This window comes from Protomyctophum parallelum, assembly GCF_964188405.1.
Source record: "Protomyctophum parallelum genome assembly, chromosome: 6".
NCBI lineage: Eukaryota > Metazoa > Chordata > Actinopteri > Myctophiformes > Myctophidae > Protomyctophum > Protomyctophum parallelum.
In genome coordinates this window covers 25,456,836-25,470,722 of record NC_139701.1, presented here as the reverse complement: position 1 = coordinate 25,470,722, position 13,887 = coordinate 25,456,836, and the positions used below count along the sequence as shown (strand labels likewise).

Genomic DNA, 13,887 nt, shown 5'->3' with positions numbered 1-13,887 from the left:
TTTCCTTATGCTTTAAGTAGCATGTGACATGTCAAACTAGGGGGTTGTCATGATTCTGAATCCATCCAGTAGGGAAAGCCAGTTTGAAAAGGTGGGTTTTGAGTGTGCTTTTGAACATTTCGAAGGTGGGGGCAGCTCTGATGTGAGTTGGGAGTGAGTTCCAAGCCTACTGTACCCCGGTTACTGTAATCCACAAGATTACACATTTTAAAATGTACTGTAAGACGTTACAGTTGGTGTTTGTTACTTCTCAACTTGCTACTTGTTACTTGCCAGCTTTTTTCTCGTATTTTTCCTGGTAGAATGTTTAAATGAGACTCAAAGTAAACTCATAGGTTAGCGAAGAGCACCATCTAGCATAAAAACTAAAAACACACAAAAAGCGTCATTATTTTCTGTATGGTTTCCAGATGCCAGAGGAACAGGCGTTCTGTGTGTTGGTGAAGATCATGTACGACTACGGCCTCAGAGATCTGTACAGGAACAACTTTGAGGATCTTCACTGTAAGTTCTACCAGCTGGAGAGACTACTACAGGTACGTACAGTGGCGTGCACAGACACTTTGAGGGGCAGGTGCTCAAGTGAAACAAAAGGGCACCTTAAATGTTAAAAAAACAACATTTCTCTAACACACACACACCCCGGCTCTGTGCTCTGAGAGCCGTATCCAGTACTTCACAGATGGAGGTCTCCAATTGCTACCGGCTCACATGCACGGGCGTGAAGTGCCCGTGCGGAAAAAAAAGGAGTATTTCCGATTATAAAGTCGTTATTTTCGGGTCAAAAACGGGTCTGCACAGCAGAAATAGCCTTGTGCAAATCTTACATTTTTGATGAGCCTGCTCACTGGTCATTTTAACTTTTTTCAATATTGCATATTGCCTATGGTAAATACCATAATAACATAAACACATCAATTTAACTTGAACAACCAATGTCAATTTGAAGCATTCCCTGCTGAGAGAGAGAGAGAGACGTCTCTCTAGTCTCTATCGCACGTTAGAGAGAGAGAGGGGGGGGGGGGGGTCACGTTAGCATCAAGCTAAGCGTACGTTCGTTCCATATAAATGACAGATCCACATCGCTCATGGGGCCTCTGCAGGCATGCAGCTCCAATGCCCCATGCGCCTAGTAGATCTCTCGTTTCGCTCACTTTCCCCTCCGAGTCAGCGACCGGCCAACTTTTTGGACCGGGTCCGTCATTCGTGACTCGTGATAATGTAAGAAGTCAGAAGCCCTTTCTGCAAACTTCTGCCCTGTGCAGAGTGTACGCGCGTTCACGTTGAATGAGAGTGAACGGAGGCGGAGGCGCGGAGGGAGGGGCACGATGCCTCCCGTGTGGGTGTGTGTGTGTGTGTGTGTGGACAGTCTCACACACATACAACATCATGACAAATTTATGAATAAATATATTATAAGCTTTTAATCCAGAATTGATCGATGTCACCATGGGCCACATACTATACAGTATAATACACGTACAAATAATACAAAACAAGAAAAGAATTGTACCAAATGGACGTGACAAAAGGGCATGTTGGTCCAGAGAGGGCCACTAGGGGGTGCTCAAGCACCCCTTGGCGTCTACGTATGCACGCCCCTGGGTACGTACCTTCTCCCGGATTCAAGTTCTCAGTCATGTGGCATGCCACCAATGATTTCACTCATTTGGATCTAATGGAAGCCAGCATGTCTTTTTCGAAAACATGTCGTACAAAATAGCCTATCTACAAGCTCTCAATGGCTATTTTTGATTGTTATTTTAAGATTAGAGCATTTGAAGTGGTCAAACTAGTATGTTCAGAAACATTGTCCATAAAACCCTAATGATACAGGATATTTCATATAAAATAAAAAGTTACAAGTTACAAGATTCTTGGTCAGAAGAAGGTCTTTTGTGAACAAAAGTGCTCTCAAGACTCTTGCCAGAGTCCTAATTCAGCCCTCCTTTGACTGTGCTTCCAACTCTTGGTTCTCCAACATCCCAATGTCACTTAAGACTAAGCTTCAAATCTCCCAAAACAAACTAATTCCACTACTTCTCGGCCTGGGGCCCATGACCCACCTCTTTTCAACTCATTTTGCTAGCCTATGTTGGCTCTGGGTATACAGAGTTAAGCAATTGAAAATGGGATTGACATTCAAAATTGTAAATGCAGCTTTGCCCTCAGTAACCACATGCCTGACTAATTTTAATTAAGAAAGTGAGCGACACACAGGCATAATACTAGAGGGAGCGAGAACAACGACCTGTTACCACGCACGCACTTATAAAACAAACATGGGTAACTTCTCCTTCTACAGCACTGTCACACAAGTATGGAATGCCCTGACCCTTCTCTCAAAAATAGCAGAACACTGGGCATCCTTTAAAACTGTCCAGAAAATCAGAAATCTGCTAAACAAAAGTGTGTGTGCACGGCTGTGCGCGCACGTGCACTACTGCTGCCTATTTTCACACCCATCAAGTGCCGAGCTGTGAGCTTGTAGATGTGTTGTGTAGGAACAGATCCTAGACCTGTATAGTCATGTTTTAAACTGTTAGTGTCCTGTCTGTGTGTTGTGTAGGAACAGATCCTAGACCTGTATAGTCATGTTTTAAACTGTTAGTGTCCTGTCTGTGTGTTGTGTAGGAACAGATCCTAGACCTGTATAGTCATGTTTTAAACTGTTAGTGTCCTGTCTGTGTGTTGTGCAGGAACACATCCTAGACCTGTATAGTCATGTTTTAAACTGTTAGTGTCCTGTCTGTGTGTTGTGTAGGAACAGATCCTTGACCTGTATAGTCATGTTTTAAACTGTTAGTGTCCTGTCTGTGTGTTGTGTAGGAACAGATCCCAGAGCTGTGGAGTCATTTCCAGGACTTGAACCTTGAAGCTCACATGTTCGCGTCCCAATGGTTCCTGACTCTGTTCACCGCCAAGTTCCCTCTGTGCATGGTGTTCCATATCACTGACCTACTGCTGTATGAGGTGAGACGTCTGTCTGTCTGTCTGTCTGTCTGGGCACATGGGAATTATCAAAACCACACAAATTGTTTACTAATTATTATTTTTAATCCACTATCGGCGTCAGAATTAAGCAATATTACACAAGAGGGTGTGCTTTACCGTCATTAATGGAACGCCTGCATTGCTGCAGGAACAAGCCGATAGGCGAATTTGTAAGCAGCGCAGAAGTGATTTTCTGAAAAAGAACACTGTCGGGTGATAGCAGATGTAGATCTAGTAGCAGATTTACAAGCTCAAAACATGTCGCTTTGCGCTGGGTTTCGAGCTTGTAGATCTGCTACTTTTGATGCTTTTGTTTGACGCTGTAGTATGATCAAAGTAAGCCTTGCCAAGCAATGTGGCCCATAGGGCAGTAGCCTATCTCCTGTTTCTGTAGTGTGAGGTAGCTTGATGTATAGTACATATAGTATATATAGAATATAGTAGTATATATAATACTATAATAATAATATAGGGTGGACATTACGCTAGGCCCTTGATGCTGAGTACCAAGCAGGGGGGCACTGGGTCCCAATCTTTCAGTCTTTGGTATGACCCCGCCGGGGATCGAACCCCGACCGGAAAATACAAATAAAAATCATATGTATTTAAATGGTAATTATTGGTTTTCTGCCCGACAACAACAATGTAAAGTTCAAGTTGTGGTGGTTGAGTGGGAGGATGATGCTATATGGACATGAGCGACACGTTGTCAGTGCAATAACCCTGGCAACACCAGACATACTGTCATTTGATTGGCTGACAGACTGGTTGCAGGCCTCTACTTCCTACATTCCCCATGATAGAAAATAGTCCAGCTTACCACTAGAGCTGTCATGATCATGCATGACAGTTAGTTGTCATATAAATCATTGATTGTGGTTAATGATTTTATTTATTTATTTATTTTTGGCATTGAACCCGTGACAATTTAAGAACTCTACGTCTCTGTTAGTTGGTAATGATGATAAAATTGCACTATTTTTGCAACTCGGTCTGTGTCTCAAAGGAGTGGCTGTGGGAACCATGACCTAATAATTAGGCTTTTCTTTTAAACAAGATTTTATTTTATTTTTAACACGAGAACAATGGCTTCTATTATAGGATTCCCCACCGATATTGTCACTGGTAGGAAGGTTTCTGAACTGTCCACACTCCACAGCCCTCCTCTGAGACACGGACTGAGTAGACAAAAATGGTACCATATTAATGAGCATTAATGAGAACCAATTATATGAATATAAGTTAAATTAATACCGTAATTATATACTTTTATATTTTTTCAAAATGTCAAAAAGAGCAAACCTACAAGCTCATAAGATGTCACATTGCAACTTGTGGTAAGCATCTGCTATTTTTGCTATTTGAATGTTTTGTATAGTTTTGTTATGCTTATGAACATTTTAGAAAGCCCTTGGAAGTGGAATAGCGTGGAAATAATGATGGAAATATGAAATATGTTAATTTCATCCTGCTGCTTTCATACAGATGAAGGAAAACCATTATAACGATTATGCAAATATAATTGCCATTAGCTCAATATCGTCTCTGTCGGAAAGGGAAGCCTCATACAATCAAAACTGTTACTTTCAAATTCAAAAATAGCGAAAGTGGATCTGCTGCTTTTGATAGGCCTACTTTTGTGGAATACCGGATGACTCGCCCCGGTGCTTCCTCCCGGAATTGTCACCAGTGAGGGGGATAACTTTGTAATATGCTATTGGCTGTTTGTATTCTTTTTGGAAAAATATAAAAAGATACTCCTGTAGAAAGGCTATATTATTTTACTTATATTGACCCTATAAACAATTTAGTATTATTTAGTATATGTAAGGTTTTGCACACTCAAATGGTACCTCGTCAGATAATCCCCACATACTGTAGCCTACAACAACTTCTGTGAACAGACTTCAATGTAGTAGCTTTTCATAAATTATATTTGTACTTGATTGTAGTTTAGTTTATATTTAGAGAAATTCAAAGTCCAGCCGTCTGCTGTCCAGCCTCTCCCACCCCTCACTGGGGAAAATTCTGGGAGGAAAACAGAAACGGGGCGAGTCATCTTGTTACCCTTTTGTGTGGGCATTCATTTATTTAAAAAACAAAAACATAGAATATGGAGAAGAGATAAGAGGTTTCTGCACATGAGCAACAATATAAAAAAAAAAAAAAAAAAAAAAAAGGCAGGCCTGCTTTCTTAGAACATCAGTTTGTATCAAAGACCCCCACATTAATATGTATTGTATTTAGCCACGGACCCCCATCTGAAACTATTTCGTGCCAGGGACCTCCAGAAGAGAAGATTTGGGTTTAAACAAATGCAAAGACTATTAGAAATCAAATTATATATTTATCTTTTTCTTATTATATATATTTTTTTTCTTATTATTATATATTTGGATAGCCAAAGTATAAATGGATCAAGTGGTTAAAATGATGCTGAATTTATAAAAAAAGAAAGAATCTGGGGAACCCCTGGGAGCCCCCCAAGGACCCCTGGAGAGTCAGTGGACCCCAAATTGAGAACAACTTCCTTAGAAAACGAAGTTTTTTCACACCTTGTGTTCCAGGTATTCCAGGCAAATGCAATTTGTTTCTGTCACCCAGAAATCTCGTATCCATTTTTCTAAATGTAGTCCCCCCCCCAATAGATTAATGTCTTACTTTCATCATACAAGAGTGTCGCACAAAAGTAGTGAAAATAGCAGAAGCTCACACAACGTACCACGATGCAACACGTAAGATTGTAGATGGCCTATTTTCAATATTTAAAATCTTAAAAAATGAACTATTTTGGACATACAAGGTCTCCACCCGACAGCAACAAATTAATTCAGGGATAAGGGATTAGACCGAACAAAGCTCCTTTTTGTCTCATTTCATTACTATTCTAGTTGTAAAACAATAGGCAGAGCAGCTATTAATATCTGGAAGTTTAACACTGATGATGAAGGACCAATGGGATTGTTGGGGATTAATTTAACCAAGATAAAAAGTTTAAATTGCCCATCCATCACCAATAATTCTATCATGTTCCTTCATCAGTGTGAAACTTTAAAACATGCACAGCTGCTCTCCCCATTGTTTTAGAATAAGAATTATAATTAAATGTAACAAAAGGTTCTTTTGTGCTCACTAATCTCTTAACTGGGCTCCTAACCTCCTATCCCACAATTCATAGCAAAACCTGCAGCTCAAGGTGAGGAAAGAGTTGCTCTTTGTTACTGCTGAAGGCAGACGATTGGATGTCTCATAGAACTAGGGAAGGAAGAAAGAAAGAAACATTCTCTAGAGAAATCGTCCAAAAGAAAAGCAGATGTGCCGTCCATAAGACGACAATGGCGTTATTAGGGGTTGAACCGTAGCAAAGGGAAACCTGCCCTTCCAGAGTGGAAATCTTTGAAAACACTACGCCTCACGTCTCCATGTAAAGTGTTAGCCCCTATTGGTTTGATTTTTTATTTATTTATCGTTAACCAGTGTTAATTTAGATAACGTTCTATGTTTAATATCACTCACCCAGTTCTGGAACATGCAATCAATTAATTACCAGCTGCATTATCTGCGGGGGTCCGCTATAACTGCCTCTGTGTCAGTTTCAGCGCAATAGTTTAGGTAGGAACCGAAATTCTGTAAGGCGGAACTATTGTGTTCTGAGTCGTTGGTTTCCGCCAGGACATATTTGCGGTTATGCACGTACATACGGTTTAGCCAAGCCCCCAGTAAGGCTATCCAACGTTGAAGCTGCCACTACCTACTGGCGAAATGTGGAATTGCAGCACTTTCATGGAGGTGGACGGACGTTCATGACATCACGTGCATAAGCCCGGACCTCAAATTTTAGGTCCGGGGCTAGGCTAGGCTAAACTTCTGCTCGCTCGAGCCATTGAGTTATTATTATACTTCCGGCAGTCTTCTGGGTGCTTCAAAACACCACTGAGCAACTTCTATTTAAACGAATAGCGGGGGGCGGGGCTAACGCTCCGGTTCGGTCTCTATCCATATTATACTATGTATAATGGGTTTAGCCAATGAAAAAGCCAACTGGACTTGCACAGCGACGTCAGCCAATGAGAAAACCACCTGGACTAGAGGACTAGCTTGTACTTCGATGATAGACTCGGCTTGCTATTGCATAGCAGCTGGTAAAAAAACTAACCAATCCTACTCTAGCACCATCTAGTGGCACATGTAGGCAGAGGTGGGGAGACAGTCTTTGTCTGTCTCTTATTCTCTCTTTATCTACCTTCCTCTCCTCTTCTCTCGCTCTGTCTGTTTCTGTCTGTCTGTCTCTCACTCCCTGTTTCTGTCTCTCTCACTCACTGTCTCTCTATAAGTCTCTTTTTCTGCCTCTTTCTGTCCGCCTGTGTCTCTGTCTCTCTGTTGGTCTGTCTTTGTCTGGAGTTATTTTTAGAGGTGTCAGGTTATTTTTAGTACTCTGTTACCATGTGAACGTGTTGTCGGGAGCAACTGAGGAGACGGGTCTTCCCTAGCACCTCTCTGCGCGGTATGTGTATGTGTGTGTGGTGCGTGTTGCGCTTGTTTCTCAACTAGTGGCTCAAGACCTACTGTAAAAGCGGTCGTGAGATATTCTGACAGGAACATAGTTTAGTGTTTAATATTGCGTCTGACTTTGCAGTCGACACAAAACCACCCAATGGTTCCAGTTAAACCAGTTTGGACCTGGTGGTCACAATAAAACCAGTGGTTCATGGCCCACTGGTTATATTTTGGCAATGGTCCCCATTGCAAGATGTGTGTTGTTCAACATGTTGTACAATATTCAATGTTTCAATGCGTTCCTAAAATCATCTGTTTTCAATTTCAAATAGCCGATATATAACTAACTAATTAAACTGATTTTGATGCTATATTTTGTAGGGGGACCCTCTGGAGCCCCCCTCATAGACCCCACTTTGAAAACCACTGCAGTAAACCACTTTAGTCCCAGTGAAACTAGTTTGGACCAGTGGTGGTCCCAGTAAAACCAGTTTGGACCAGTGGTGGTCCCAGTAAAACCAGTTTGGACCAGTGGTGGTCCCAGTGAAACCAGTTTGGACCAGTGGTGGTCCCAGTGAAACTAGTTTGGACCAGTGGTGGTCCCAGTAAAACCAGTTTGGACCAGTGGTGGTCCCAGTGAAACCAGTTTGGACCAGTGGTGGTCCCAGTGAAACCAGTTTGGACCAGTGGTGGTCCCAGTGAAACCAGTTTGGACCAGTGGTGGTCCCAGTGAAACCAGTTTGGACCGGCGGTGGTCCTAGTAAAAGCAGTTTTGACCGTCGGTGGTCCCAGTAAAGCCGTTTGGTAAAATCAGTTTAGAACCAGTGTTAACTGCCTGTTTATGTTCTTTTCTCCACTATCCAGGGTCTGAACATCATCTTCAACGTGGCGCTGGCTCTCCTCAAGGTCAGTACTTTACTGTCTATCAGTCAGAACACTGGTTCTCAACCTGTGGGTGGGGACACCAAATCATTGAACATACATTATAGCCTAGGTGTATGCACTGTATCTGCACATTTCCAAAGGGACAATTTAAATACTTTTAAGAATGTATTAGAATATATGTAAGCACAAGTGAGAATACTTGCTGGGCATTTTTGCCTGACGCACCTCCGACGGTGCCATGAAAAAAATCGCTGCAAGCAGCGATAAGGCAGGATCAAGCAGGAAGGCAATAAGAATAATATACACAATAAGCCATAGAAACATGGAAGACTGAACTTGTGAAAAAAAGACCATGTAATTGTGACCGGGTCAGTTTTAAGTGTGTGTGTGTGTGTGTGTGTGTGTGTGTGTGTGTGTGTGTGTGTGTGTGTGTGTGTGTGTGTGTGTGTGTGGGTGTGTGTGTGTGTGTGTGTGTGTGTGTGTGTGTGTGTGGGGGGGGGGGGTCAGCTTTCTTGAAGACTCATACGCTGAGTTGTCTGTACTCAAATTTGAATCCATGACCTTGTGTTCCGAAGGCGAGAGCCCTACCTACTGAGCTAGAGCTATCCGGACACAATCAATTGTTGTATTGTTAACAGCATCATTCAAGAAGGCCATAAGCGAATATACTTTGAGTAGCTGGCTAGAGTAGTTCAGTATAGTAGAGATGTCATTAGGTGAGTAGTTAATTTTATCTGTCTCATGCTGGCTAGAGTAGAGAGTATAGTAGAGATGTCATTAGGTGAGTAGTTCATTTTATCTGTCTCATGCTGGCTAGAGTAGAGATGTCCGCCTGCAGTAACATCTCCAGGTGCTCTCCTGAGAACTAGCCCAAAAAAGTGATGTGCTCGCCTGCAACACAATCAGTGGCCAGAGAACCACTGATCTAGAAGACACATGTGGGTTTTCCTGGTCAGAGCTGTTTAGTAAACACGAGAACATTGAACCACGTCGGCCATGTTTGTTCTCCTGTCTGCGCTCAGAGGTCGACTCTGTGTATCTGTTTGTTTGTTTAAAAGGATCCTCTGTAGCCATGACAGTCAGCTAGTCTACTTGTACAGTAGTCCCTCAACTCAGAACTGTCTCTGAAAAGTCCTGACGTGAAGTGATTTTTCTATTGAGAATAAGATCATTGGGTCATCTTACAATCGTCTCATATACTGTAAATCCAAAAATAAACAAATTGTCCTGGCAGTATTGTCAGTGAAGTGGCTCTGTATCGTGTACAATAGTCAGTCACTCATAGAAACAGTCATGTTACTAATTCTGCGGCATTAACATTAGCATTTTCTTGCCGTCAGTTGATGCTTCATAACCATATTATGAGCAAACCACCATGCTTCATAAACATAATGAGCAAACCGCCATGCGGATATTACGAGATTACATAGATTGAAATTATTATTACTATTATTAATTATCATTATTAGTGTTGTTGTTGTTATTATTACCCACTATTCCACACCTGTAAACCTGTAAAATCTCTCCTACCTGGGGACCGGTGTCCCTCTGTTTGTCCTCTGGTTCCTGACTCTCTCCTACCTGGGGACCGGTGTCTCTCTGTTTGTCCTCTGGTTCCTGTCTCTCTCCTACCTGGGGACCGGTGTCCCTCTGTTTGTCCTCTGGTTCCTGTCTCTCTCCTACCTGGGGACCAATGTCCCTCTGTTTGTCCTCTGGTTCCTGTCTCTCTCCTACCTGGAGACCGGTGTCTCTCTGTTTGTCCTCTGGTTCCTGTCTCTCTCCTACCTGGGGACCGGTGTCTCTCTGTTTGTCCTCTGGTTCCTGTCTCTCTCCTACCTGGGGACCGGTGTCCCTCTGTTTGTCCTCTGGTTCCTGTCTCTCTCCTACCTGGGGACCGGTGTCTCTCTGTTTGTCCTCTGGTTCCTGTCTCTCTCCTACCTGGGGACCAGTGTCCCTCTGTTTGTCCTCTAGTTCCTGTCTCTCTCCTACCTGGGGACCGGTGTCCCTCTGTTTGTCCTCTAGTTCCTGTCTCTCTCCTACCTGGGGACCGGTGTCTCTCTGTTTGTCCTCTGGTTCCTGTCTCTCTCCTACCTGGGGACCGGTGTCCCTCTGTTTGTCCTCTAGTTCCTGTCTCTCTCCTACCTGGGGACCGGTGTCTCTCTGTTTGTCCTCTAGTTCCTGTCTCTCCTACCTGGGGACCAATGTCCCTCTGTTTGTCCTCTGGTTCCTGTCTCTCTCCTACCTGGGGACCGGTGTCTCTCTGTTTGTCCTCTGGTTCCTGTCTCTCTCCTACCTGGGGACCGGTGTCCCTCTGTTTGTCCTCTGGTTCCTGTCTCTCTCCTACCTGGGGACCGGTGTCCCTCTGTTTGTCCTCTGGTTCCTGTCTCTCTCCTACCTGGGGACCGGTGTCTCTCTGTTTGTCCTCTGGTTCCTGTCTCTCTCCTACCTGGGGACCGGTGTCTCTCTGTTTGTCCTCTGGTTCCTGTCTCTCCCCTACCTGGGGACCAATGTCCCTCTGTTTGTCCTCTGGTTCCTGTCTCTCTCCTACCTGGGGACCGGTGTCTCTCTGTTTGTCCTCTAGTTCCTGTCTCTCTCCTACCTGGGGACCGGTGTCTCTCTGTTTGTCCTCTGGTTCCTGTCTCTCTCCCTATCTGTTGTAAATTGAGCAAAAACTGACAGAAATGTGATGTATAAGACAAAGCGAACACAGTGGTATGATTAGCTGACACTGCCCTCTGTTGCTCACAAGACAGTATTGCGGCTGGAGTGCTCACTGGGTTCAGCCTAACGCAGGACACTCGGGTCCCTCCCCTCCTCCCGTCTCTAAGGAATCGCAATCAGCTGCACAGGTGAACTTGTAAAGAAGTGGGTGAAATAGTTTACAGTACAAGCTCCATCAGTTGCAGTTTTCAGGAAAGAGAAGAAAAGAAAAGATCAGCTAGGAAAGCAAGCATAGGAACATCAACATGATAGTCAACTGATACAACTGATAGTAAATGTGAATACATACAGTATACAGTATATAACACAAGGTTAAAAATAGCAGCAAATGTGTACATAAAGTACTATGACACCCTGCACCCCCCCCCCCTCAGTCAGGGCAAACTCAGCACCCCCTAGCTCTCACAAAAAACATTCCCAAAAAAAAAATCAAAAATGAATGAATTAAAAACAAAATTTCTCCATATAAATTTCTCCAGAGAAATTTGAAGAAGTGGTGAAAATAGCTCATGTACAAGCTCACATCTGCTATTTTCACTAGATATAGAACTAGGGTCCCGGACAAAAGTTTGTACTAGAGGTCCTGGTAGGAGATAAAACCATCAGTACTAGAGGTCCTGGTAGGAGATAAAACCATCAGTACTAGAGGTCCTGTTAGGAGATAAAACCATCAGTACTAGAGGTCCTGGTAGGAGATAAAACCATCAGTACTAGAGGTCCTGTTAGGAGATAAAACCATCAGTACTAGAGGTCCTGGTAGGAGATAAAACCATCAGTACTAGAGGTCCTGTTAGGAGATAAAACCATCAGTACTAGAGGTCCTGTTAGGAGATAAAACCATCAGTACTAGAGGTCCTGGTAGGAGATAAAACCATCAGTACTAGAGGTCCTGTTAGGAGATAAAACCATCAGTACTAGAGGTCCTGGTAGGAGATAAAACCATCAGTACTAGAGGTCCTGTTAGGAGATAAAACCATCAGTACTAGAGGTCCTGTTAGGAGATAAAACCATCAGTACTAGAGGTCCTGGTAGGAGATAAAACCATCAGTACTAGAGGTCCTGTTAGGAGATAAAACCATCAGTACTAGAGGTCCTGGTAGGAGATAAAACCATCGGTACTAGAGGTCCTGGTAGGAGATAAAACCATCAGTACTAGAGGTCCTGGTAGGAGATAAAACCATCGGTACTAGAGGTCCTGGTAGGAGATAAAACCATCAGTACTAGAGGTCCTGGTAGGAGATAAAACCAGCAGTATAATAATAATAATAATAAACTTTATTTATATAGCACATTTTTATACATAAAATGCAACTCAAAGTGCTTCACATAAAAATTAAAAATAACAAGCAGCGGAATGCCGGAAACAAAAAGGAGGTCAATCATTACAATACACAGTATTATACAATTAGCAAATAAAAATAGCAATACAAAACTAAAAAATTAAAAATGGTAAGGAAATGTGTACCAGAACACAAGATAAAACTAAACAAATGCCAAGTTGAAAAAATAAGTTTTCAGCTTGCTCTTAAAAACATCAAGGGAGGTCGCCCTTTTAAGGTGCAGTGGTAGGGTGTTCCACAACTTGGGGCCATAGACCCAGAAAGCGGCCTCACCGGTGTTCCTATGTTGAGCTTTTGGTAATTTTAAAAGAAGAGTGGATGAAGACCTGAGTGTTCTAGTGGGAACATACAAATTTATGGAATCCTTAATGTATGAAGGTGTTAGGTTATAAAGTGCTTCATATACAAATAAAAGTGCTTTAAAATCTATTCTAAATGCTACTGGTAACCAATGTAATGTTGACAGGACTGGACTAATGTGATCTCTTCTTCTGGTGTTTGTTAGTATTCTAGCTGCCGCATTCTGGATTATTTGTAATTCTTTTATAGATTTTTTGGGTAGTCCTGTAAAAAGGGAGTTGCAATAGTCTAGTCGGCTTGTGATAAAAGCATGTACAAGTCTAAAGTTACACCCAGGTCTGTGACCTCTGTTTTGACATGTCTAGCCAGGGATCCAAGCATTAGCTTGACCTTTTCTCTCTCAGACTGGGGACCAGTGAGAAGGATCTCAGTTTTTCCTTCATTAAGTTTTAGAAAATTACTACACATCCAAAGATGGATGTCATTGAGACAGGAAGTGAGCTCACTCAGGGCATTGGGGTTGTCTGGTGAGACAGATATGTGTAGCTGGGTGTCATCTGCATAGCGGATAGAGGTTTCTGAGTTGAGAGACTTAAATTACACTGTGGTTCCCCCCTTGTGGACAGTCCATGCATGTCCATGCAAAGTGAACAAACATTAGACATCCTGTATGTACTAGCTGAAAAGGTAACAGCCATAAATAAAATATTATTATTAAAACAGCATTATCCAGTCAAATGGAACCACCACATATACATGACTGCACGGGGTCAAACATATGAGCATATGTTGTGAGCTTGTCGATCTGCTATTTTCCGTGAAAGCTCTCCCCACAATAAGGATGCTGGGGTTTAAGTGGTGAAACCCTATATTATAGGCATGTAACGATATATCATATATCTGACGATATACATCAATTTAATAAATAATAAAAATCGTTTTTCTTATATATTTTTTTAGGGGGGCTAGTGAATTATGGTGTGTGTGATATTAAAGACAGTCCATGCAGTCACTTTCAGTGCACTGTAGAGGGGAGCTGTGTGTCTGTGATTGTACCCAGGTGGCAATTATGGCAATTATGTTTCTGCACTGTCAAATAGGTCTACATATTCTATCTACATCTATCCTAAAATGCATAAGCGGCGCATGG

At 42.5% G+C, this 13,887-nt stretch overlaps 1 protein-coding gene across 1 annotated transcript in view; it reads left to right on the top strand.

Moving 5' to 3' along the window:
• The window catches only part of rabgap1l (RAB GTPase activating protein 1-like), a 118,309-nt gene that overhangs the window by 55,910 nt on the left and 48,512 nt on the right, over positions 1–13,887 (top strand). The window contains exons 16-18 of the mRNA XM_083767493.1: positions 411–536; positions 2,830–2,973; positions 8,356–8,397. Of these exons, the coding sequence (XP_083623619.1) occupies positions 411–536; positions 2,830–2,973; positions 8,356–8,397 (312 nt within the window). The remainder of the gene's footprint in view (positions 1–410; positions 537–2,829; positions 2,974–8,355; positions 8,398–13,887) is intronic.